This window comes from Phalacrocorax carbo, chromosome 1, assembly GCF_963921805.1.
Source record: "Phalacrocorax carbo chromosome 1, bPhaCar2.1, whole genome shotgun sequence".
Classification (NCBI taxonomy): Eukaryota; Metazoa; Chordata; class Aves; order Suliformes; family Phalacrocoracidae; genus Phalacrocorax; species Phalacrocorax carbo.
The window spans coordinates 193,884,541-193,910,619 of NC_087513.1; the positions used below are offsets into that span (position 1 = coordinate 193,884,541).

The window sequence follows — 26,079 nt, forward strand, 5'->3', positions numbered from 1 at the left end:
TAAGATCACCCAACAGCACAGTGGGAAAACACCTATAACAATGTGATAGTCGACTCTACAAAGGTTTCCCAGTGTATCAGCGAGGATATTGTCACAGAGAGCTGCTTGTCTTCCATTCTCCCACGCGTACAGGCTCAGCAAAATACAAGTTCCTTGAACAGCCGAGCCGAGTTAACACACTGGGACAGCAGAGCACCGCTGCCCTTCACCTGTGCCCCAGCGGATCCCTCCCGCAGCCGCCGGCACCGAGCGCCCTCCGCGCCGCCCCACCCCACCCCGCCGCCATGGCTGGAGCCCTTCCCCCCGCCGGTAAGGCACACGCCACCTAGGCGTACCGCCATTTGCGGCACTTCAAGGAAGCCCCAGCGCCCACAGCGCCATCCCCCCGGCCTTCCAAACGCTTTTTATCGGTCAGGGAGCAACAGCAGAGCTCTGCGCCCGGGAAAGAGGAAACCCCCCGGTTTTCCTGTGGGGAGAACCCCGCTGCCGCCCCTCAGGAGCGCCCAACCAATGCGCAAAGGGGTAGCTGCGGGGGAACGGGCTGGCTGACTGGGGGAGGAAGGCGAGGGGACCCGGGAAGTACGGCCATGAGGTAGCACCAGTACTCGCTGCACAGAGAACCCGTTTAACTGCCGCCAAGAGGCCGCCCGCGCTCGCGCTTCCCGCCCCCGCCCGTTCCCCTCTCAGTCCCGCCCCTTCCCGCCTGGCCCCGCCCCTCCCCCGCCGGCTCTGACAGAGGCAGGCCCAGCCGCGCCCCGCCCCCTCCCCGCGCGGAGCCGGCGGCGTCCGCCGTCGCCATGAGAACGGCTCGCGTCACCGGTCCCCGGCGCCGCTGATTGGTGGGAATTGTTCGAGAATGCCGTCGAAGGCGGAAGCGGAAGCCGCACGTGGAGCCGGTGAGTGGTTGCCGCAGTTTCTGGAAACTTCGTCTCATTGTCATATTTAAAGCGGCGGTGCCGGCTCCGCTCCCCTCCTTCCCCTCCCTCCCGCCTGCGCGCTGAGCCGCCGCGCGGAGCCGTACCGGGGCCGAGCCGAGCCGGGGCAGGGTGGGGGCCTCCCGCTGGCGGCGGGGCCATGGCCGTGGTGGGCTTTGACCTCGGCTTTCAGAGCTGTTACGTCGCCGTGGCGCGAGCCGGCGGCATCGAGACGGTCGCCAACGAGTTCAGCGACCGGTGCACACCGTGAGTGAGGAGGGGGGTGCGGGGGTGCGGGAGCCGGTCAGGGAACTCCGCCGGCGCTGGAAGCTTCCAGGCGGGTGTTGGGAGGGCTGTGCGGGGGCAGCTCGGCCCCCGCTGCCCGCTGCCGCCTCACGGGCCCCCCAGGAGGCTGCTAAGGGGTGCGGGGGGCCGTTGTGGGGCGGCGGGCACCGGCTCGGAAGGGGAGGGCAGCCCACGGTGGAGCGGGTGCTCGGTGGAGGGTGCGGCGGGCTGGGAAAGCCGGGGGTTGGGGGGGGGGGAGGAATCCCCGCCGGGACGGCCGGACTGAGATGGGACGTGGGACACAAACACGCACGGGGGGTCTCTGCGGTCGGGTGAGCTCAGAACGGCCCCAGAGCAGCTCCTCTTTAGCCTTAGGCTGGGTGCAGAGAGCCTCGGGCTCAGAGCAGCAGTTAGTCCTGAAGTTAGGAACAGCCAAACGCAGGATTTAGCCTGGGTGCGAGCTCTGAATTGCGCCCGTGGTGTTTAACCGTTTGGATGAACCATTATGAAAAGCCCTGGATTCGAGCCAAGGCGTTGAGACCGATCAGCCTTATCGTAGCGTCTTAGCACAAGCTGGAAGAGCCGCACTTTCAACAGAAAGGCTTTGGTGTTTTATTTGTAATCGTAGGAAACGCATCCGTGGTAGTCCTCAGCCGCCTTTATCCTCAGCACTGAGTTAATTAGCCGTTTTTCTTTACAGATCAGTGGTTTCGTTTGGATCCAAAAACAGAGCTATTGGTGTCTCGGCTAAAAACCAGGTGGGTCCTTTCCTGACATTTGTGCATAACAGTAAATCGGCCAGTGCCCACTCCTCGAGTACCGGTGGGTGTGGAGAGAGTTGGCTCTCCATAATTAAAACCAAACAACTTCATTTTCCTCGTCAAGCCTTTTATTTTAGAAATGCTGCGCTATGCTGCCATGCTTCTATCAGAGAAATGCAGGATCTTTTTGCTAGAACGTTACTGCTCTCTCTTTCATTAATGGTAGTATTTTCCAGTTGAACACGTTCCTTTTCTGGCAATGTAAGGTCATTGGGTTTCTTTTCCTGATGGCTGTATGTAAGGTTTTCCTTACACTTGAAGGAAAACATTTAAAATGCTGTGTATAGTTTCTCAAAATTAGATGCAAAGGGAGAGTCTTGGCTCAGATTCTTAAAGCTATTTAGGTACTTACTACCTTTGGTTTCACTGAAAGGTAAAATTCCTGTGTCTTTCGGGGGTGTAAGTCCTTAGGGTTGATCTTGTTTTTTGATTGAGGTGCTCTGAAAGATTGAATGTTTTCTTTGTTAAAGTAGCATGTTCAGTTTAAAAGGAGAGCTTAATTCCGACAAATCTTAGAATAACTAAATGTAACTGTTAAATAAACCTTCAGGTATTGGATTGTAGGTTGTTACGTAACTGCTGCTGGTGGAGACAAGCGAGCAGCTTTCGCTGGCCTGTGCACATCTCTGGGTTTCCACGGAGAGAGCACTAAAGGAGACTTTTTTTTCTCGCTGTATTAGCTTGTCTCTTAATTTTGCACAGCCAAGGAAATATTAATAGGTTACATGTTCACAAACACACACACACTTTCAGTTACAGGATAGCATTTGGAGTAAAGTGTATATGCTTGTGGTTTTTTCCTTAAACTTCATTTTACTATTGCTTTTGTTTATATGACTGCTTTTAGTGTTTCAAGTTGGAAACTAGTGTGATTCATCAGTATGCAAAAATGAGTTGTTACTCAAAACAGCAAGTGATCTGAATCCTGTGTGCTCTCGAGTGTGTTTCAGCATTGTTAGATCATTCCAGTAAATGCTTTTGAAAATGTGAAGTAGATTCTGTCTCTCGAATTGCATGTAAAAGCATGTGTGTGCAGTGATGAACACCTGTGACTTCAGTTGCCTTCAGACTAACCTTTATAAAATGTTACTATATTGAGTCTTTTGAGCTTGGCTGTCCTAGCATTTGAAACTGCATTTATTTGCTAGAAGAAAAGAATGTGATACTTAAAATGAAAAAAGATTTCAGAGCACTTATTTCTCTTGCTGTAAGTGGTCCAGTTCGGCTGACCACCTGAGATATATCTAGTGTTTCTTCTGTAAATGTAGGAGTTTCTTGACATGGGCAGCTGAGTGTGATATTTTCGGTGTAGTAGCTACTTAAGGAGTAAAATGATCCCTTTTGCTTGAATGAGTTTTAGTTAAAAAGAAAAAAGAAAAAGCAACAACAAACCACCACGATCAAAGAACCCCAAACAAAAAACCCCACAAAACAATGGATGGGGGGTGGGGGGGAGGGAACCAGACCAGTTTTTGACTGGTGACTTCAACAACGTGATTATAGTTGAGTGCTCATAATACTCAGAGGTGCTCTCTTTAACACTTGAGCAGCTGCTGTTGGATCAAATTTTCAGGGAATTGCTGTTTCTTTTAGGTAAGTCTGGTAGCATTGGAGATGAGAGCAATGTGTTACTTAACAGCCCATAATTCTCAGCTTTCTTAATTGTGACTAAGCAGGAAGATATTAAAACACGCTACAGACCTAATAGCATACAATTACTCTAAAAATATCTTAAGATTGTTCTCTTAGAAAAGGTTCTGAGCGTAATTCTAAATTAGGCTATAAAAACTACCAGAATGTTTGTGCTTTTCTGCTCACTGCATGGTAATTATTTTTACTTCTAGGTTCTTCAGCAATACAGCTGTCAATTACATAGCATTCAAGTACTTTGAAGTTATGGCTATACAAATAAATGAAACCATGCTGGGAAACAATCTCGGACACAGGAACTTAAGTACTCTATTGCATCAAAGTACTGGAGTAGTTCCTGGCGTGTTTTTTTGGCCTGTACCAACTTGTGCTCTTAATTGCTGAGCACTGTTTGGTGATTAAAATAAACCAGGGATGATTCCCAATAAGGACTTTGTGTCTGACATCTTTCTGTCCACACACAGAGCTTTCTGAAATTTATTGTTTAATAGTATGGGTATGGCCTGCTGCTTTGTCAGGGAGCTTTTCTGTTGGAGAATAGTCATAGTTGCATAGTTTTCTAATATAAGGTGTAGCCCAAATTCTTCAATTCCAAGATGGAAAATTTTGCTTGCAATAAGAAATGGATGCTTTCCTTTGAGGGTATTGAATGCTAGAAATCATCCTCTGTGTGCTTATCATATGATGCAGTCTGTTGGTGCCTGTCTAAATCTATTCTGGAGAGAACACACTTCTGTAGTCTCTCTCTAATAGAATGGGATTAATTATACTCTGACATACCTGTGGTATCTCTTTTAGGCCAGTCTAATCTAATTTCTGTTCTGCATTGCATTCCTGATAAAGAATGTTTCTCTAGGTCAGTTGGTTCTGTGGGGAGCTTGCACTGTAGTTCAATATATACTTTTAACTGACCTTGTTTTCAAAAATGAGTCTCATATTCCTTGCTGTTATCTATGCGCTGTATCCTTCTTTAGTCTGGTGCAAGAATTTGAGTGACTGCTAGGTGAACATGAACAGGGAAATGATGTGGGTTGAAAGTAGCTCAGGGGAAAAGAAGTAAGCATTGAAATGTATGAGGAAACTTACTAACTTCAAACTTAGTAACTGTGAAAACAGTTGTTTGCGCTTAATGAAATGTGATTTAAAGCGAAGGTGGTTGGGATTGGAGTGCCAGTTTATGGGCATTGCAAGTACTTGTGAAGCTGGCTCCTATCTTTAATTGTCTGAATTTTGGCTAAATTAAGTGACTAAAATAGTAGGCACTATAGATCCTGTTACTGGTCACCTGATTGCTTCAAGGTTTTAGAGATACTTGTATAGTGCTTATAATACTTTATATATTGTGGTCTGTAAGTATCTGTGTGTCTGACTCATAATCTCCTGTAGTAATGAGCTGATACAAAGTACCAGATAGTAATTACAGGTGTTACAGAAACAGATGTGACAAGTGAGTGAACAGTTGTCTTCAAACTTGGCTGATGCTTGGGGGCATACAGAGTGGCACTGAACATTGCAGGTTGATTAAGAGTGGATTTCTAAATATCCTGTATTTCTTTACAGCAAATTACTCATGCTCACAACACAGTATCTAACTTCAAGAGATTCCATGGCCGTGAGTTTAATGATCCCTTTGTTCAGAAGGAAAAAGAAAAGTTGAGCTATGATTTGGTTCCTATGAAGAATGCTGGAGTTGGAGTAAAGGTAAATTTTCAGTGGACCTTTTTGGGTTTTCTAGCTACATTTAAAAGTGTACTTTTCTGCAGCTAGTCATGGAAGTATGGGTTTCATTTGATTACCCTAAGGGTTTTCTTTAACCTTTCTCTTAAAGAGGAGCTCTTGTATGAATAACAGCTTCATCTTTAAATAGTGGATGTTAACTATGAAATTAAGGTTCGTTTGTGAGTAATTGCTGAAATGTGAGCTTCCCTGTTGGCAAATTGGGCATCCAGCTCAAACATCCCTGCAGAAAAACCGTGAAGATAATGACAAGGTCATATGGTTTTACTTCAAAGTATTAACCTTCCTGTCACTCTTGTGTGGAATGCATTGCAACAGTCTAATAATGTGGCTGCAAATTCCTGATAAAGGAGGAGTTTAGAATAATTGATATGAGTGACATGTTTGTCTTTAGTGGACTGCTGATATAAGTTACTTGCAACAGATGTTCAAAACCAGTTTGTACGACATTGCAGGTTTGACTCTTGCTTATGTTTCAAGGAGTTTGCTGATAAAATGTCAGGTTTCCCTAGAATAGGTGCAGTTAATAACATCATACCCATTTACAGAAGTATATAAAAATATTGATAATGAAGTCCTGCTGGTATAACAGATGATGCAGCTTCACTAATGAAGAGCTGTGCATTTAAGGCTGGGATGCTTAGAGAATGAGAATAATTTTTCTGTTAAAACAAAAATGCTTTATTTTTCCCCAAATTGGACTGATGTAAATAAAAGGTAAGTGCTGTTTTCAAGAATCAGGTGTAACGTGTTCCTTCACTTCATCATTTTTCATTTGTTCTATTACACAAAAATGGTTATTGAAGAATAATTTCTTGGTAAGGGAGCAACAAATAAACTTTTTGCTGAGCATCATCTTAAGCTTTTAGTTGTTTTATGTGCATAGGTGAAGTGTTGTTGCACAGCTCTTCCTTTCAGAGGTTCTTCACATATTTGAGCAGAAGCATAAAAATGTCAGAAGATACTTAGCAAGTAATTCTGGATGACTTTGCTGTTGGCAGCAGTCTGAAAATTGATGGCTATTTTTACTTTTTTTGTCATTATGCTGTGTGACCATATCTAGTTTTAGTCACATTTTAGACTTGTGCCACTTTTAAAATCACTTCCTAGCCATTTTCTTCATCTACAGACTTGATATGGTTCTTGATGTTTTAAGTCTGTGAAAATTGAATTATTGCTTCTGTAGACAGTCAACTGGGAAATTAAATTGTAAAGTGAAGTTCTATAACGAAATAATTAAGCATGTCATGATTGATAGAGTATTACTCAGTAGTGTATCAAAAAAACATTAAATGTAAGTAATTTTTCCTTCAGTTGAAATAATGGATTCATTTTACCTGTTTCTTCTATCCAGGTCATGTACATGGATGAGGAGCATATCTTCAGTGTGGAACAGATTACAGCTATGTTATTGACTAAATTAAAGGAGACTGCAGAGAGTAACCTGAAAAAGCCAGTAGCAGACTGTGTTATTTCTGTAAGTAGTTGTAGTGCGGAGGAACATTATGTCTTTTAACTTCAGCTATTGAGGGCATTTTGTTTCTATTCAAGTAGAGGAGAAAAGAACACTGCGTAAGCAGTTACAAAGGGATTAATTCTAACTAGCTTTAGAGCTTTTGAAAGAAAACCCAGGGCTGCTTCCGTATTCCAGACCCTGACCCACTTTATGAACTCATTCTCATGGAGATGACTGAACTTTAGGACCTAGAACATTTCTGGGATCCAGGTATATACTTTTTTACTGCAGCTTGTTTCCATGACTAAGCATGCTAATTACTCATTAAAGACACCTCTGTCTATCAAAGGTTGCCCTCTGGGAGCTGAAAACCTTAGTTTCTGTCCTTTTCATGTTCATCCTCTCAGTAAGTTAATGTGTTTTTTTCAGTTTATGACTGCACAGAAGATGACCTCAGAGTACAGTGATTCCATTCCAAAGCCTGAGTAGAAAATAACATCTGCCTCTGTTCTCAATGACTCTTAACAAGTCTGTCTCATGTTGCATCTAGAAATGTTTAGTTCTGTTACTATTAGAAGAGCTGCTTTCCAGTACCTGGAAAGTTAGTATCTTCTGATGATGTAGTTTCTGATGCTGAGGACATCAGAGGTTGCCATCCAGTGCCAATACTAGACATCTGTAGCAAATCTTCAACAACATATTGCTTCAGAATCTCTTATCACTTCTGGCCCAAAGCAATTTTGGTCAAAACAGATTCTCTTTAGTTGTTATCCTTTATTTCTTTGCATCTTTCACACCTGTAATATTGCTGTACTTTTTTCCCCCCTCTTTACTTTCTTGGACAGGAATAAATCTACTAATTTCGATTACAGTTATTCCATGTGTCTATCTCCATAATACCCAGTTTCATATTTTGCACAAGTAATTAAGGTTCCGAGCATTTGTAGTGTCTTACTAGTGCGTGCTTATGTAAACTAGCCGATGCTTGTTTAATTCCATCTTGGCTTGACTGCATAGAATATTTGAAGTCTGTTCAGTACAGTAGTTAGATGTTAAAAGACTTGCAGTGAGCCAGTGTACTCAAAGAGGAGGAATAGATACAATTTTTAAATGCATACCTTCAGATAAACAGTGTGATGTCTCATTTTCTGGAAATAACTTGCTATTCTCACCTCTTTTCTTCAGGTTCCATCATTTTTCACAGATGCTGAAAGGAGGTCCGTTCTGGATGCAGCTCAGATTGTTGGATTAAATTGTCTTAGATTAATGAATGACATGACGGCAGGTAAGTAGGGTAAAATAGCATCTTCTGCAAGTGAAAGATGTGATAGAGGGTGCATTTGGTGACTCTTAAGAAGCAGGGCCGACTTGAAAAACCAGACATGAGACATAAATGTTCTAAAAGATTGTTGTTCTTCTGATTTAGTCTTTCATTTTAATGTCTTTTGTGTGAAGGGGTAGAAGAGATGAAGCTTTAATAATAGTTATCTCCCTGAATACTTATTTAGGAGTCTCCACATGTGTCTGGGCAACATGTCCATTTAGTTTACTGTCCACATTTCATGGAAGGTACCTTATGATGCACAGTTGTGGGATTTAGGCACTCTTAAATGTCAACACTTAATAATTTCCAAGGGTTCACACCTTTGCTGATATGTTTGGAACTCTAAAAACACATTGGTGTATTCTTACTTCCTGCATTTTTCTGCTTGCATCTGGTGAGAGAGCATTTGTTCCATGTTTTTAAATGGCATGATAACTAGCGCTTGTTTCCTGGGCATAGAGTTGGGAAGTTGAAGTCTCTACCAGAAGGCAGTTACTGCTTTGCTCCCATTGTCTGCATTAGTTAAGTAACTAGGGAAAAGTTTACTTTGGGAGAATGTTCCAGGTGAGCATTTTTGGTGCATACCAGCTGCATTCATACTTTTGAATTTTATATTTTATTTTTTTAAGGAGTAAAGCAATCTTAAATATGCATTGATGGAGGGGTATCTTAAAATGTTCTTCTGGAATCAGGTTTAGATGAATATCTACATGGTAATGTACAGGATTTCTACTAAATGTAGTTGTTTTATTAGTATTATGATCTTTACATTGAACATCATGTATTTGCACCTAAGGAAAAGCAAATCTGACCCTATCATTACAAAAGCCATAGCTGCATGTTTCTGTCATCTAGCTTTAGCTTAACGCTTTGTTTCTTTAGCAAGAAGTGCCGCAGAGAATGTGTGATAGTGTGAACTCTTGAGCTGGGTGAGTGTGGACCTCACACAGTAGGTAGACTTTGTCCTGTGTGCCTGTATTCTTCTGAATTTCTGGGCTTATACGTCTCCAAGTTGACTGCAGAGAGGAGGAGGAAGGAGGAATATCAACCCTCTAACCTTCAAATTCCATTTTCAAAATGTTTCTGAAGAAACTTTGTATCCATAAAGGAAAAAAAAATTAGTTCAGCACTCAAGAAAAAAAGTTGTTTTTCAACCTTAGCAGTCAAAAACAAAGCCCAACCCCTTTCTATATTGAAGCAGAAGTAATCCTTCACACACAATTCAGAGATGACCTCTCATGATGGGGTGATAGGCCTTGCCGAAAAAGGCACTGTCGCTTCCTTTTTGTTTGGCAGAACAGATCATCCCAGTCTTTGGCCATGCAAGAATTTGAGAGTTTTTGAGAACTTTTTAGTAAGGAACTTTAGAAGCTTTGCCATTGGGATGAACAGTCCTCACAAGAGCAGATAGCTCTTTCATCCCCTCAGCAGCACAAGTAGCCTTTCTTTACTGCGTAGCACACAGCATTTCTAAACTTCTTTTCTTTACCTTGCAAGGCTAATGAGTACTATCTGAGATTTTCTAATTTTTTAAATGTAACAATCTTTGATTATATCTTTGGAGGAGGGGTCCTGAGATACAGTAGGGCAGAGAAGAAAAATAGGTTTGTTTTGTTGTGGGTTTTTTAATGAAAGGCAAATTCTGCTGTGATTTACCAAGTTTTGATCATAAATTTATTTTTAACTTGGAAACAAGGGCAATGTCTTCAGCCTACTAAGAAATACAAACATTATGTGAATGAACAGACCAATAAAAAACTTCAGTCAAATCTAGATCTCAAGGATATAACAGATATATTTTGTGAAATAGAGTTTGTTTTTAATTAATGACTGCTTGTGGGAGGGATTAACAAATGCTGCTATTGGGTTTGTATCATAGAATGTTTAAGGTTGGAAAAGACCCTTAAGATCGAGTCCAACCGCTAACCTGTCACTGCCAAGTCCACCACAGAACCATATCCTCAAGCACCAAGTCTACCCTTCTTTTAAATACCTCCAGGGATGGAGCCTCAACCACTTCCCTGAGCAGCCTGTTCCAGTGTTTGACAACCCTTTCGGTGAAGAAGTTTTTTCTAATGTCCAACGTAAACTTCCCCGGCACAGCTTGAGGCCATTTCCCCTCGTCCTATCGCTTGTTCCTAGGGAGAAGAGACTGACCCCTGCCTTGCTACAACCTCCTTTCAGGTAGTTGTAGAGAGCGATAAGGTCTCCCTGCAGCCTCCTTTTCTCCAGGCTAAACAACCCCAGCTCCCTCAGCCGCTCCTCAAAAGACTTGCTCTCCAGAGCCTCACCAGCCCTTCTCTGGACATGTTCCAGCACCTCGATGTCCTTCTTGTAGTGAGGGGCACAAAACTGAACACAGTATTCAAGGTGTGGCCTCACCAGTGCTGAGTACAGGGGCACGATCAGTTCCTTACTCCTGCTGGCCACACTATTCCTGATACAAGCCAGGATGCTGTTTTGCCGCCTTGGCCGCCTGAGCACACTGCTGGCTCATGTTCAGGCGGCTGTTAACTAATACCCCCAGGTCCTTGTCCGCCAGGCAGCTCTCCAGCCACTCCTCACCAAGCCTGTAGCGCTGCATGGGGTTATTGTGACCAAAGTGCAGGACCCAGCACTTAGCCTTGTTGAATTTCATACCATTGGCTCTGGCCCAATGATCCAGCCTGTCCAGGTCCCTCTGTAGGGCCTTCCTGCCCTCCAGCAGATCGACACTTCCACCCAGCTTGGTGTCATCTGCAAGCTTACAGAGGGTGCACTCAATCCTTTCTTCCAGATCATCAATGAAGATATTAAACAGGACCGTCCCCAACACTGAGCCCTGGGGAACACCACTTGTGACTGGCCACCGACTAGATTTTGACTCCATTCACCACCACTCTGTGCTTGGCCGTCCAGCCAGTTTTTAACCCAGCGCAGAGTGCACTTGTCCAAGCTGTGAGCAGCCCCCAAAGATTCCACACAGATGAGAACAAGCACACTAACTGCAGGGGAAGTTTATTAGACACCAGAATACATAAATCTCAGGTTTCTGACCAGTGGGAAACTTGGCGGTCTTGTTCCAGATGGTCTGCAACTACTACTTTTGCTGTGAGGGAGGGAGTTGGTGTCCCTTTCACCTCAAGTGAGGGGATGTCAGTGTGACTATAAAATATTGCTCTCAGAGCACACATTCCCAGCCTTCCTTACCACCTTCTCTAATGCTCTAATTCTCTTGCCTGATAATCTGTCTAGTTATCTTCATTTGGGGATTTTTTATCCTACACAAATGTACATTCTTGTATATTCTATCTCATGCCAAAATCTTAGCCTTTCCGACATTGCTATGTAGCCAAGACTCACTAGGGTTTTATTTTTTTTTCATTTACTGCATCAGCCTCCTGCCTAGCTTTGACACTGCTATCCATCCAGAATGAATGCTGCTGCAAACTGTTCTGTCCTTTCACTTCATTATCCTGTGTTTATGTGCCCCTCTGGCTTCTGTTTTGCACTTTTGATTCACTTCACAAACTGTCCCTGCCAGATATTCCTTATAGACTGAGGTTCTTCCCTTTTGCAGCCTCTGCTGACCATTTACGCTATTCTCAGACAAAACCTTCATACCTGGGAGATATTCCTTATAAACACAAAACTGAATTTGGGTTTTGTTGTAAAGATGCTCTGTGTTTTTGATTACTATGGATTATTCTGCAAAGCAAAAAGAGTTTTAATAAACAGATCAAAATAGAAAACCCTGAAACAGATCTTGCTTCTTAGTTTTGCACCCTTAAACACTTAAGACAGCACATACATGACTGAGGAGGGATGTTTTGCTTCTCAGAACCTACAACATATGTTAACGAAATAAAGCTTCCATGCGTAGGTAAGACCTTGCATAGATGTATGTCTGGATTTGTCTTGCAGCTCTTGATCCTACAGCTTAATGTTCACAGGGATGTGATGGTATGCGATTGGAGACTTACTAGAGATTGCATTGATAATATCTGGCACTTGTTTTGCAGTGGCTCTGAATTACGGAATTTATAAACAAGACCTTCCAGCTCCTGAAGAGAAGCCACGGATAGTTGTGTTTGTTGATATGGGACATTCTGCATTTCAAGTATCAGCCTGTGCATTCAACAAGAGTAAACTAAAGGTAGTAAGACTAAATGAAAATAAAAAGGTTTGAGGTATTAGAATCAAATAGCCTGTAAACCTGCCTTGTTTTTAAAATTCGAAATAATGTAGTGCATGAGAAGTGGCAACAAATCAAAAGATGAAGATTTTTATCACTGTCCTTCATTTCATTAGGATAGTTTTGAATAGAGGCTGTAAATTCCTTGCAATACACCAATGTATGTTATACGGTACAACTGCTATAATTTAGTTTGTTTTATCTAAACGGCTGTGTGTATGAATTAAAATTGTGAATATTTAGGATTGTTGCTGAGTTAACTTAGTCACTTCCACTGTAAAAGCAAAGAGCAGTTTTTTAGTGATGCCGTTGATTGAAGTACTTAAGCTTGTACATTGGCAGATAGGCTGACTTGTCCCCAACCTCTCTGAAGCAAAGGCCTGCTGATATTGGAAGATTACTATTCTGTTTGATTTTTACTGAGCATAAGACTAAATAACTGTGTTCTTTCAAACCAGGTACTTGGCACAGCATTTGACCCTTTCCTAGGTGGAAGAAACTTTGATGAAAAGCTAGTAGATTACTTTTGTGCAGAAATAAAAGCAAAGTACAAACTGGATCCAAAAGCAAAAGTTCGAGCTCTTCTTCGTCTGTATCAGGAATGTGAGAAGCTGAAGAAACTAATGAGTTCAAATAGCACAGAAATTCCCCTAAATATTGAGTGTTTCATGAATGATACTGATGTATCTGGAAAAATGAACCGGTGAGTTCTGTACAAGACAGGCAGTTGCTTTGGTGGCTGTATTTCTTAAACAAGTGTTTCTTTCCATGTTTGAAAGAAAGTTACTGTGCTAAAATTAAGCACAAGTGCTGAATAACTGTGGTATTTTTTGTAATGCTAGAAAAAATAAGATGTAACATAATGTTTAGCTACCAGAGCAATGTTTCAGTGTAATAATGCATGCATAAGAAGCTTGGATTCTTTTTGTAGAATGACACATTCTTAAAATCATGGATTGATGCATCCAAACCAGACCCAGGGGGGATTGGCTGCATATTTAGGCCTCCTGCATATTTTAGGTAACCTAAATCCTATACTGATAAGATAGCAACAATTGAGGCTTTGTTCCTTTTTTCTGTTCTTATTGTACTGTGGATATTGGCAGAGAAATGGAGGACAGAAATGGGGGATGACTTGGTTATGGCCTGAGTGTAAATGAAGTCTGTGTGTCTGTTTCTTGCACACTCTCACAGGCACAACTTAATTTGTAGTAGCTGTTAGTCCTGTAACTACTGCCAAGAGAGTGGTGGGGTTTTCTTTGTCTTCCCTTCAGTACTTAGGCAACAGTTTTTTCATTGTGAAGGGAATTCAGTTTTCTGTATTCTTATCTGTAACCTCTGCTGAGAGGCAAATACATAGCACCTGCCCAAGCAATATCTTTATCTTATTTAACTACATTGATAGCAGCATAGGAAAATCTCTAAGCAGCTGTTCATGTACTGCCTTTGTATATGGTTGTCACTTCAGCCTAGTCACGGGTTTAGCTTTAAGTCTCTTTGCAGACGTGGTCAGCATCAGTTTGGAAGCAAGAATTCCAGGAAATCTGAGTGGTGATACAGGCGTTCTTTGGTTAATTCAATTTCTTTCCTTAGGTCACAATTTGAAGAATTGTGTGCTGACTTGCTGCAAAGGATAGAGATGCCTCTCCTTTCATTAATGGAACAAACGCAACTGAAAGTAGAAGATGTAACTGCTGTAGAGATTGTGGGAGGAGCAACCCGTATTCCTGCTGTCAAAGAGAGGATTGCTAAATTTTTTGGTAAAGATGTCAGTACAACACTGAATGCAGATGAAGCCATAGCTAGGGGCTGTGCTCTGCAGGTATAGTACTGGCAGCACTTGACAAACATAAAACGTTTGAGCGTGCTTTTTTGCTTGGCTAATTCTTCAGTTATGAGAAATGGCAAAAGTGGTCCATTTTAAAAGGCACAAGGGAACGAACTTACATGTTCACTGGGTGGTCTTATGGGAGTATGCTGTTTAAAAAGTCCAGAGTACTGCTCTGTGGTGCAGTACTTTACTGGAAGTGCTGATGCTGGGTGTATTCTGTAAGTAGTCCACTATTCTTCAAAAGAACAGCATATAGGGATCTTTAATGAGAAAAATGTAAGTTGCTGTCAAGCTGAGGGAAGAGCTATATATCCATAAAGTGTATGAGAAGTATCTATGGAGAGCCCATAACATTGCAAGTTTGCGTTTTCTAGTATTCAACTTTCCATTAATGTGAAACAAACTTATTCTATCTCGCCCCCACTTTTACAGTTTCCAACTAGTGAACTGTATTTTACAAGCAAACCATTCATTCTGCCATTTTCTCCTCCTTTACTTACTCTCTTATTTCACCCTCTCTTCTTTGACTTGTTTCTTTACCCCATCTCACTAAGTGCTAATTGCTTTCCATCACTAGCAACTAGTTGTCTCCAGGGAAAGAAGCAGGACCTGTAAGATAAACACCATTTCTTTTAGTACTAAGTAATGCAGCACTTCCATTCTTTACAGTCATGGTATTTATTTAGTGTTACCTTTTTTCACAAGCTATGGTAAAAACACCACTAATCCAAAGGGTAAATACGCTTCTGTATGAGATTTGTTTTCTTATCATACTCCGCTGAAATCAAGCAACTTGCCTAGCTCTGTTTTAGTAAAGTCAACTCAGTTCTCGTGTTTAAAAATGCTTAGCTGTCTTGGGCAGGTGGAGCAGAGCAGTTAGCCAACTTTAATGCATGTCTGTTTTTTGTTTAGTGTGCAATACTTTCTCCAGCTTTTAAAGTGAGAGAATTCTCTGTGACAGATGCTACACCATTTGCAATATCTCTGTTGTGGAACACAGAAGCAGAGGACACTGAAGGGTAGGTAGCTTAAACTACAGTTCTGTGAAGCTTTTGGCCTTCATAATTCAAGGATGTTCTTGGTTGCATTTAAATAGGAAATTGGCATTCTGATGCAGAAAACCCATAGGCCATGTACCAGAGATGGTTGACAGTGGAGATTGTGTAAAGGCATGCATTGAAATTTTAACCGTAACTCTTCATAGGTTAAGAAATAAAGATTAAAGAAATTGTGATTGAATGAGCTACCAACCAATATCGTGTCTTGCATTGCTCTTACCCAGTTGTCAGGTTTTGGAATACAAAATGAACAACTGCTGGATCCTGATCCCGCTTTCGTTTCCAGCTTTTTTTACTCAAGGTGTTCCTAACACCTGTTTGGATTCATGTTTTAGTAGGAACATTATGCACTATGTAAATATTGTGAGCCTTCATGGATGCTGTTTGTCTGGCTGAAAACAGAAGCAAGAATTTAACTCCTAGAGTTTCATAAGAGAAATTTCTTGCTATTGTATTCTGGCCTTTCTGTTACTAACTCTGCCTGTGGGAAATCCGGTTCTTGTCTAGGATGTAAATGTCTGAGTTTAACTTTTTGGGAAGTTGAGTTCTACAGGGAGCTGTTCATACCTTTGTTATATTCTCTGTAATTCAGCCTTTTCTTTTTTGTCCGTCTTCTGTGGAGATACAGAACCTAGTTGTTCTGTCACATGCTTCTGAGAGAAACCTGTGCGTTCACATTCTAGGTGAAACTCTTATTTTCTCACGTTTAGGTTATTAGATGAGACCCTTCCATAGTTAGGAGACAAAACTTAGTTGGAAATTAGAATCAGACTGGCATAATAGCAGACAGACCTTAGAGGAAGAACATAAAATAAAGCTGGTTGTCTTTCTGTCATATCAAGGAATGAATAATAATCTGGTGTCAGAGCCACAGAAAGTAAATGAGTAGGGAATTAACAGGGCTATAATTAGCCTTAGAGACTGACTGAGGAAGGATGCAAATTATGATTTAAATTATGCTATTCCAAGCTCAGAATAATGTCTTTGCAGGAAACAAATTTTGGAGGTCTGCTGATAGTCTGTCACTGAATTGCCACCTACATCTAAACTTACTTGCTTCTGAGACTCAAAATTAGTGGAATAGGATGATTTCCCATTACAGTACACAACAGTTAACTTTTTTTCTCTTAGAGTAGTGAAGTATCTTTCTTAAAATTGTTCAGAAGGGTAAATGTATCAAAACATGGTGACATTTCTCGAAAGAGTTCTGACCGTAGATCAAAGCCTTTCAGCTCTCATACTCTGCTAAAAGTGATATTTTCCTCTTAATTATAGGGTTCATGAGGTATTCAGCAGAAATCATGCAGCACCCTTTTCCAAGGTTCTTACGTTCTATAGGAAAGGTCCATTTGAGTTAGAAGCTTTTTATTCTGATCCTAATGGAGTCCCATATCCTGAGTCAAAAATTGGTAAGTAAATGTCTGGAAACGGTGTTTTCTCGCATTGTTTGGTCTTAAATCAGTTATGTAACTGTGTTGTGTTACAGTATATTTATATGACATACATTTAGTTTTTTGTGTCTGGAAGACTCAATTTTCAGTTCTCCCATTCCATAGGGAACTGAATTTGGATTTTTTTAAATTTTATTTTTCTAGCTTCTAAAGTTGCTTCAGCCCAATAAAGAAATGAGGGGAAACTATAGGCAAATGCACAGGTCTAGAATAGGGCTATCACTGCAAAAGGTAACTTCTTAATTTTTTGTCATGGTTTAACCCTAGCCAGCAATGAAACCCCACACAGCTGCTCGCTCACTTCCCCCCATCCCCAGTGGGATGGGGAGAAAATCAGAAGAGTAAAAGTGAGAAAACTTGTGTGTTGAGATAAGACCAGTTTAATAATTGAAATATAGTAGTAGTAATAATAAAAATAATATACAAAGCAAATAATGCACAATACAATTGATCACCACCCACTGACTGATGCCCTGTCTGTCCCTGAACAGTATCACTGCCCCCCCCAGCTTTATATACTGAGCATGACGTCATATGGTATGGAATATCCCTTTGGCCAGTTGGGGTCTGCTGTCCCAGCTGTGTCCCCTCCCAGCTTCTTGTGCACCCAGCAGAGCATGGGGAGCTGAAAAAGTCCTTGACTAGTGTAAGCACTACTTAAGACACTGATGTTTTAGTTGTTGCTATCAACATGATTCTTAAAACTAAATCCAAAATGCAGCACTATACCAGCTACTAGGAAGGCAATGAACTCTATCCCAGCTGAAACCAGGACACTTCTAAAGTCTTTTCTGTTTTTTGCTAAAGCAAGCTAGGAATACTTGAAAAACATCTCCTGCTTATAAAAAACAAATGCATCTTGAGTAATTAGTGGTTGTTTTTTCTTATACTTTCTGGGTTTGACATAATGCTGAATAAGTTTTATTCAAGGCAGCCTGAAATAGTGGCAGCTAGAAGACGACAGTATTGATTTGAATTGGCTAGGTAGCATTTATAAGCAGCTCTTTCATCCTTTTTGACAAATTATAATATTAATAGTGTTGACACTTACAAAGAGCTTACGGTGTGGTTAGTTAGAAAAAGATAGTGATAGTAAAGACAGGCCAATTAACTGCTCTTGAGTTCTAAGCATGCAATTAAATGTATGTTTGCATGTAAAATTAAGACAAAGCTATTACTGGCTTTCAAGTAATTGCTTGGTTTTGTTAGAAAGCTCAACTATTTTTTTTCAGAGTGGTAGAAGAAATGACAAATCCTGGTTAAGTATTTGACAATACAGCTGTCCTGCACTTAAAATACAGTATCACCAGAGCTGTAGTGTTAAAGATCAGCTTTACAAATATTCTTAAAATGGGTGGGGAATATATAGGGCAAACACATTTCCATCTGATTTACCAATATTTCAGCTAATACCTAGTTCACTACAAAGTTACCAAAACCTATTATCCTAACAGAAAATGTCAGGTTTTTTCTCTACTTCAAAGTAAATTAGGTGGTTGTTTCACTGAGAGTCACAAAGTTCAAATACCATATGTCATAGAAACCAGCACAATATTTTGTAGCTACAGAAACAACAGACTTCCTTTCATGTTAACTCTTACCAAAAAGACTGATGGTGAGATTTGTGAGTGTTTGGTTTATATGGCTTTAACAGATGGGAAGATATTTAACTGCTCTTCCGCAAACTAGTGAGAACAGAACTGAAAATCAGATGGGTTTCAGCTCACTCATCAATTAACTCTCTGCTCAGAACAGAATTGTTAGTAGTCCTAATGGGTGAGTCAGTAGTTCTGATGAGACTACCAAAAGGGAGGACAGGTCACAACTCCACTATTACAGGATTTATAAGAGAGGGGAGATTATATTCTTTAGCCTGTAAAGCAGGTAAAAGCTTATATGCGTGTGTTTTGGGTCTATTGGTGAAGGAATGGTGTGCGTGAGGATGTGTATATCCAGCCTGTTATTAAATTGGTGACCTTGTACTTTGCAACTATACAAGCATTGTAATCACTAGGTCACTGTTTTGGTGATGTGTATGTAACCATGTAGTAGGCAGGAAAAAGATGTCTGCTCTTAATGTCACGGTGATCTGATTCTTCATATACTCTTAAACTAGTTGCCTGTCTGCTTCTAAGTTTCACAATGTTTGTTTCAAGTATTACAGGAGTTACAGAACAATTACATTCTGCCCTAGAGTAAATGGTAATAGCAGACTTACATGGATGTTAGAAGCTGAAAAGAACACTTTGGCAGTAACTTGTGATAAAAAGACATACCACTTAACACTGGCATTAGACTAAATCTTTGTGCAGTTTTCTTTCATCCCACTATAGCATCACAGATAGCACAAGTAAGGAAAGAGGAGTGGGCTTTTACTTTTTGTATTTACTCTATATCGTGGCAGGAGGACCTACCCTAGAGGATGAAAATAAATGTTCTCCCTTTTTGATTTGTAAGGTAAAGTTGGCTGCAAAGCAGCATACTTCTTGGTTTTTATAGTATTCTTTTCATTTTGGGGACCATGAGATTGGCACAGAGGCTTCATCAAATATTTAGAAAATGTGTCCTCTATGAAAGAGGGAGGTGTTTTCCTGGCTCTGTAATATTACCTATTTAATTCCACTGTGTAAGTATTGATTCTTTTGGTTTCAGGTAGGTATGTTATCCAGAATGTGGCAGCGCAGAAAGATGGAGAGAAGTCTAAAGTCAAAGTCAAAGTCCGTGTCAATACTCATGGCATTTTCAGTGTGTCCACTGCATCCATGGTAGAACCAGTTAAAAGTGAAGAGAGTGAAGATGTCGGTGTTGAGACTGAGGTGGAATCTCAGGACCAGAGACCTGTTGAAAACTCAAGTGATGTAAGTTGTCCTTTCTTGTGTGTGAATGTTCTTACTGATGAAAGTGTGTTCTGCTTTTACATACTCTGGAAGAAAAATACCTTCTTCTAACGAAGTAAAATGACATTAATTTTGAGATGTGTATAGCTGTTGGGATATATAATTTCTTTATAAGAACAGGAGAAAACAAGTGCTATGATGAAAGTGTGTGGACTTCAAAATCAATTACTGGGCAAAGTGCCAAATAGCAGCAGGTGGGTTGCTTGAGGGTGGGGTTGCTTGCAGCTGCCATTGTTAGTGTTCCAAATGGGAAGACTTGGTTTGGATTATTAGTCACCCATGTTCTCTGTGTTTAAAAGGGTTTCTGTGTAATCCTTTGTACAGTTCTGAAACTTCTTGTGGAAAGGAGGGCTGGATTGTTTCCTACAGCATTGAGGCAGAGGGGAACACTGGGGAATAATGCAACGTTGTTATGGTGTATTTGATGTTTTAATAGTTTTCTGAGGGGGAAGAAAACTTCAAAGCTATGACTCAATAAATTAAAAGCCACTTCTTGTAAGAGAAACTGGGTAGCAGGTGCACACATGCACACAAGTGTTATGCTGCAAGCCTGGAACTGGTAGCATTTTCATTAAGTCCTCCTGAACTTTCACCTAGTCTGTATCTCCGTTAGTTAAAGCGTGTGTGTTTCTGCGTGTGCACAGAATGCTTTTTTGTAGGGCACTTTGTGCAGTATGTGCGTCAGAAGTGAAGTGCCCTATAACTTTTATTAAATACAAGTGCACATGCCTTCTACATCCTTTGTGCCTGGGCTTTCATTTCAGAAAAATATCCAGCAAGAGAACAGTGAGGCTGGAACACAGTCCCAGGTACAAACTGATGGTCAGCAAACGTCACAGTCTCCCCCTTCATCAGAACCTCCCTCTGAAGAAAACAAAATCCCAGATGTCAAAGTGAGTGACCCTTTAACTCTGTTGAAAATGTTATGCTATATAATGGGGACTCTAAAATTGGTAACATATTCCAGGATAAAATAAGGAGGTTGGTGCTTGGAACCTTTTTCATTTTTATACCTTTCCTATTGTGAAAAATAATGTATATATCTTGTGATGATTTTCAGACAGTTTGCAAAAGAACTCCTGCAAGAAGTCGTGCTCTACCACATACCTGTCTTTATGCAGTGTTGTACAGCTCATTTGTTTGGGTTGTAGACATTTCAATTTGTTTAACAGCTGTTAGAGGCCAAGCTTATTAGGGCTGCTGAGAGAAGTTGGGATCAGGAATTCATAAACCTAAGAGGAAGTAATCTATGTGAAAAACATATGCCTGCATGGTATTGCTAGCAGTTTGCTCTTTCATCTGTATAAGATGAAAAATGTTTTGGGTTAAAATCTTGCCACTGTCAGCATCACCAATGAAGTGTTAAGCTACAGGTGGGCGCTTTGGAAAACCTGCAAACATACTGTATATCTGAAAAATGTCCTTCCTGTAGCTTGGTACTTACTGTCCATGAAATAAACTGTAAGCAAAGTAGGATAGGAGGTGGAATCCCTGAAGAGAAAGTACCTCACAAGTATATTTTGAAGATTCTGGAAGAACACAGAAAATCTTTGCACATTCTTCCTGTCAATGCTGCTTTTGTCATAGTGCTGATTTATTGGAAGGGAGTCAGGAAAATTATCTTATTTTTCTTCTCTCCAACTCAGACAAATGAGAAGAAGGGTGATCAGCCCCCAGAAGCTAAAAAACCCAAGATAAAAGTGAAGAATGTGGAACTACCTATTGAAGCTAACTTGGTTTGGCAGTTAGGAAAAGATCTCCTCAATATGTATATTGAAACAGAGGTGAGTTAGAGCATGGTTTAGACTGCTTTCTTGATTGCAGTTATTAACCATTCATCTGCTTTTCAAGGCAACCTCTGATCTTTTACTGTAACCCTGGAGTGTGGACTCAAATAATTTACAGTGAGCTAATATATAGTCCAACTCTAACACATAACAAATATTAGTCAGAAATATTGAAGTGTTGTTTATAGTGATAGGATCAGAGCACTGATCCATGGAATGACATCATAGATTAGTTCAAGCTGTTGTAATCTGGAGAAGTGCGTCACATTTCTTCAGCTGAGATCACAGTTCAGCAATGAGAATTCCAGCAGTTACATGAGCCAAGGAAATTGGGAAATTACTGTGTTTTACAGGAGCTGTGCTTTGCAGAATGCTGTTTGTGGTTTTAAATTAAAATATTTTCTGTGATTGTACAGGGTAAGATGATTATGCAAGACAAACTGGAAAAAGAAAGAAATGATGCAAAGAATGCAGTGGAGGAATATGTGTATGAGTTCAGGGACAAGTTGTCTGGACCATATGAAAAGTTTGTTTGTGAAAAGGTAGGTTATGGTTTCAGGAGCTTCTGAAAATACTGATACCAAATACATATTTTGTATTCCTTGGTGAAGCTTTCTCATAGCCATCCTGGAAACAGCTGAACATTGTAACTCGTTTGAATGATGGCTGGGATGGAGCCAGAATTAGGTTCAGGCTTAGCAAATAGTACATATCCCTGAAAATAAGTTTTGTCACAAGTGGAATAAACCTTTGTTTCCAAATAAAGTTGGTGACTAGAAGGGAAAGCTGTGTTGCTGTATCTATAACCAAAAACATGAACTAAAGCCACCCCAAGCATTGGCCTAATCAAACACAAAAGGCTATAAATGCTACCTCTGTTGTAGATGTGTGTGTTCAGAAGCTGGTGTGGTGTAACTGACTTAATTAGGCAAAAGCTGCAGTAGAAATGTAATTTTTATGTAGGAGGCAAAGAATTAAAGTTTATATTTACCAGTGTCCTGTTATTGTGAGACACTGAGTCAAGTGGTGCATATTTTGATGTTTGACATGTTCAATTATATTGATACATAGGATCTGCAGGGATTCTCTGCACTCCTAACAGAGACAGAAGGCTGGCTGTATGAAGAGGGAGAGGATGAAGCTAAGCAGGTGTATGTAGACAAATTAGAGGACTTAAAGGTAGGTCTGTTAGTAGGCCCAAATTGCAAAATTTTCAAATTATCACACAAAACAATGTTAATGAATCCAATAACACACAGGAATTGCTTTTTCTAGAAATTAGGTACTCCAATTGAAATGCGCTATCAAGAAGCAGAAGAACGACCAAAGCTGTTAGAAGAACTGGGACACAGGCTCCAATATTATGCTACAATAGCTGCAGAGTTCAGGAATAAAGTAAGTGGCCTCAAAGTGCCTTTCTTCTACCACATAGTGTTTCAGTGAGGCTCACCAGCTGGCAGAGGCTTAAATTCACTTTCAGATGAGCTGCAATCTGCTCTTATGTAGGTTACAAATTTAACACCGCAAATGTTTCCCAGTACTCAAAAAATCTTGCATAGTGCGTCATATCTTCAGTTGCTTGGTACTTCTGGAAGTTTTCAGGCCAAAAAGGATATTCTTATAAAGAGTGAGGATTAGCCCTTTAAAAGCTAATCTGACTTTTATAGAAGTGTGCTCTTCTAGTTCTTTTGGGAACAAGAATTATGCCATGGTGAGAAGCGTTCACATAAAAGGTACTCAGTATAAACTAAACCATCTAGGTTTTTTAATGTATATCAGTGTTTGGGGTTTTTTGCTATTGATATTTGAAGATTACTTTCTTGATAAGCATTCCTGCCTTTTTGAAAATTTACTCCTTGGGTTTCAACTTCATGAGTTTTAATAGGGCAGCTCACAACACTCAAGCTAATTCAGTTTGAGATTGAGACTTGCATCAGGAACAATTATGTCCTCACAGCTATAGATTACAAACTTGTTATCAAGTGAAGTCCTTCAGTAGTTTTACAGTCTTGAAATAACTAGCATCATTGAAAATAGCGCATTTAAGACCTGAATCCATATTTAGAATTCTTGACTAAAATCATATGTTGTGTTGCTGGGTAGGTCCTTCTCCTGATATCAGTTAATTGTGTAACTGTGGCATTGTAGGGAATGCTCCTAAAATTGAACAACCGATCCTTTCCCTTTCTGTGTACAGCAGAATCGCACTGTCTAAACTACCTTGGGCCCATGTAAGGCCCTCCAGGAAGTGGGTGGTGGCTTTTTTTAGCAATGCTGTTAAGAATGTTATATTTTGTGTGACCTGTTTGTGAAGCCTCTATTACCTTTGCAAATGAGGTTTCTTGTTTGATTATTGGGCAAAGGAAGCTTCATTTTGACATCTGTATTTCTTGTTGCCTCTTGCTGTAACATCTGGCTCGTTGCCAACTTCTATTTATTTTGAAAACCAGTGAAGATTATAAATTGTAAATAATTGGGATGGTGTTGTTGGCATAACTTGACATTAATAACTAATAAAAAATATTTTTTGTTTGGGCAGGATGAGAAATACATCCATATTGATGAAATGGAAATGATGAAAGTAGACAAGTGTGTTAGTGAAGTGGTGGAGTGGATGAATAATGCTGTGAGTGCACAGGCTAAGAAGAGCTTAGATCAGGATCCAGCAGTGCATTCAAGTGAAATTAAGGCAAAACTACAGGTGAGTACCAGAAGAAACTAATTTTAGAGGCTGGTGCTAAAGCTAGATTAATATGTCATCCTCCCTCTCCCACAATTTCATTTTACTGCTCCAGTGTTCTTAAAGGGTAGTTAGAAAGTATGGACAGAAGAAGATTCAGTAGAAAGCAGAGGAGCTATACTATACTGTATGCAATTCTGTGGAGGTTGTTCACGTTTTATGTGTTTTGGTCATGTTAAAGACTCAGGTTATCTTTCAGTGTTACTGGTAGGCACAAAATAATCTTGAAAAAAACCCATTTGAAATCCAGAAGATTAAACTGAAGACCTTTGCCCACAGAACTTCAGAAAGTAGACCAGTTAACTTATTTCAGGGTATAAGAAGTACTTGTCAGTTTGGACTCAGGAAACAAACACAGAAGCAAGTTTTAAATGGTCTTTTGGGCACAGGACTCTTCTCACTAGTGAAGGTAGTGGGTCCTAAATACATGTACTGACCACATCTTTTCCCTTTCTTTTAGGAGTTAAACAACGTGTGTGAGCCTGTTGTTACACAACCAAAACCAAAAGTTGACTCCCCTAAGGAAGAAAACCCATTAAATGAACAAAGTGATTATAAAACTGAAGACGTGGGAGATGACAAAAATTCTGAAATGCCTCAACAAAATGGCGAATGTCATCCGGGTGATCAAAACACCATTAGCATGGACTTGGACTAAACCACTGCACTTGCAGCAAGTTATTTCATCCCATGACAGAAGATATTTTTGCTGTCGTATGTGATGGGGGGTGGGAGTGCTTTGTTTCGGGAACTATTTATATTTTTTTCCTAAGACTTGTCTGGGATATGTTGTATTATGGGAGGAAGAATAGTGATAGTGTTGGTCATGACTATCCTAAAAGGAAAATTGCCTTGGTAACTTTCAGATTCCTGTGGAATTGTGAGTTCATACTAAGCTTCTGTGCAGTATTTAACCATTTGCATCACTAAAGATGAAAAGAAGCCCTTGCTCTGAAATATACTGCTCCTTCAAAAGGTTGTAATTGAAACCTTCGTAGGCATTTGTAGAAGCCAAGGTAGTTTTCTTTCGTCTGGACATCTAATTGGGTATGTCAATAAAAAGCCAGTGTCTGTCCCGTTCATAAGGACTTTCCAGAAGAAATCCTTCAGTTCTAAGGTTTTTGATTATTGCAGTCCAAAGCACTTATCAGATAATAAGATGGTGAAATGTGTTAGTAGCATGCAGAAACACTTACGTTTCATCTCTTGCTAAAAAATACATTTTTCATGTGGGGTACATAAAATGAAGGAAATGCTAATTCTGTTGGTGTTATTGTGAAGCTTTTTAATGAGCTTTAAAATAAAGTTCATTTTACTGATATCACCTGACTTGCTGGGTTTAGCTGTTTTCAGTACTTCTGTTGCCTTTTTCATTTTGTGATGGGCCATGGCATGGAACAGTTGTGAAGTGAGTTGAAAGTAACTCCGCTGCTTAATGAGTTATTTTCTTTGCCCAAAGGGTTGTACACACCTGAAAGAACCTGGAAACTTCAGAGGTGTTAAGGCATAGGACAAAATTCGTAACACACATAGCCCCATAAACTTAGAGACAGTAATCTGCAGTTCGGAATAAGATGCTAACACCTGATTGAACTTAGGCTAGGCTCTGCTGCCTTTTGTTACAGACTGAACTGAAATGGTAGAATCAGATTTCAGCCCATTCTGCCAAGCAAGTGGCTCTGGTTGGACCTTGGTAAGGGTTTTAAGAATTCGTCTCAAATAAATCTCAGTAGTCTATCGAAGAAGCTTATATTTAGGTGCTTGGAGCAGGGGAGGATGCTGAAAGAGATTGTTTGTAGCCTCTGCTTTAGACATCAAATTACACTAGGGAATCAGGCACCTGAAGTACTGAGGGAAGTATTTTTCCTGGAAGCATATTCCAAGGGTGTTCTGTCTACTGGTGTATTGAAGCATAGATGCCATATATAGCATGTGACACCAGATGCTGGAAGAC

At 40.5% G+C, this 26,079-nt stretch overlaps 1 protein-coding gene across 1 annotated transcript; it reads left to right on the plus strand.

The window, feature by feature from the left end:
- Window positions 1-902: 902 nt before the first annotated feature.
- On the plus strand, window positions 903-25,454 carry HSPH1 (heat shock protein family H (Hsp110) member 1). Its single transcript, XM_064441062.1, has 18 exons — window positions 903-1,181; window positions 1,900-1,957; window positions 5,231-5,371; window positions 6,762-6,884; window positions 8,049-8,148; window positions 12,189-12,322; window positions 12,820-13,064; window positions 13,955-14,183; window positions 15,105-15,211; window positions 16,526-16,659; window positions 19,354-19,559; window positions 20,363-20,491; window positions 21,245-21,382; window positions 21,802-21,927; window positions 22,457-22,564; window positions 22,661-22,780; window positions 23,925-24,086; window positions 24,586-25,454. The coding sequence occupies exons 1-18, from the start codon at window positions 1,075-1,077 to the stop codon at window positions 24,781-24,783; spliced, it is 2,565 nt and encodes an 854-aa protein (XP_064297132.1). The 5' UTR covers window positions 903-1,074; the 3' UTR covers window positions 24,784-25,454.
- Window positions 25,455-26,079: the final 625 nt, after the last annotated feature.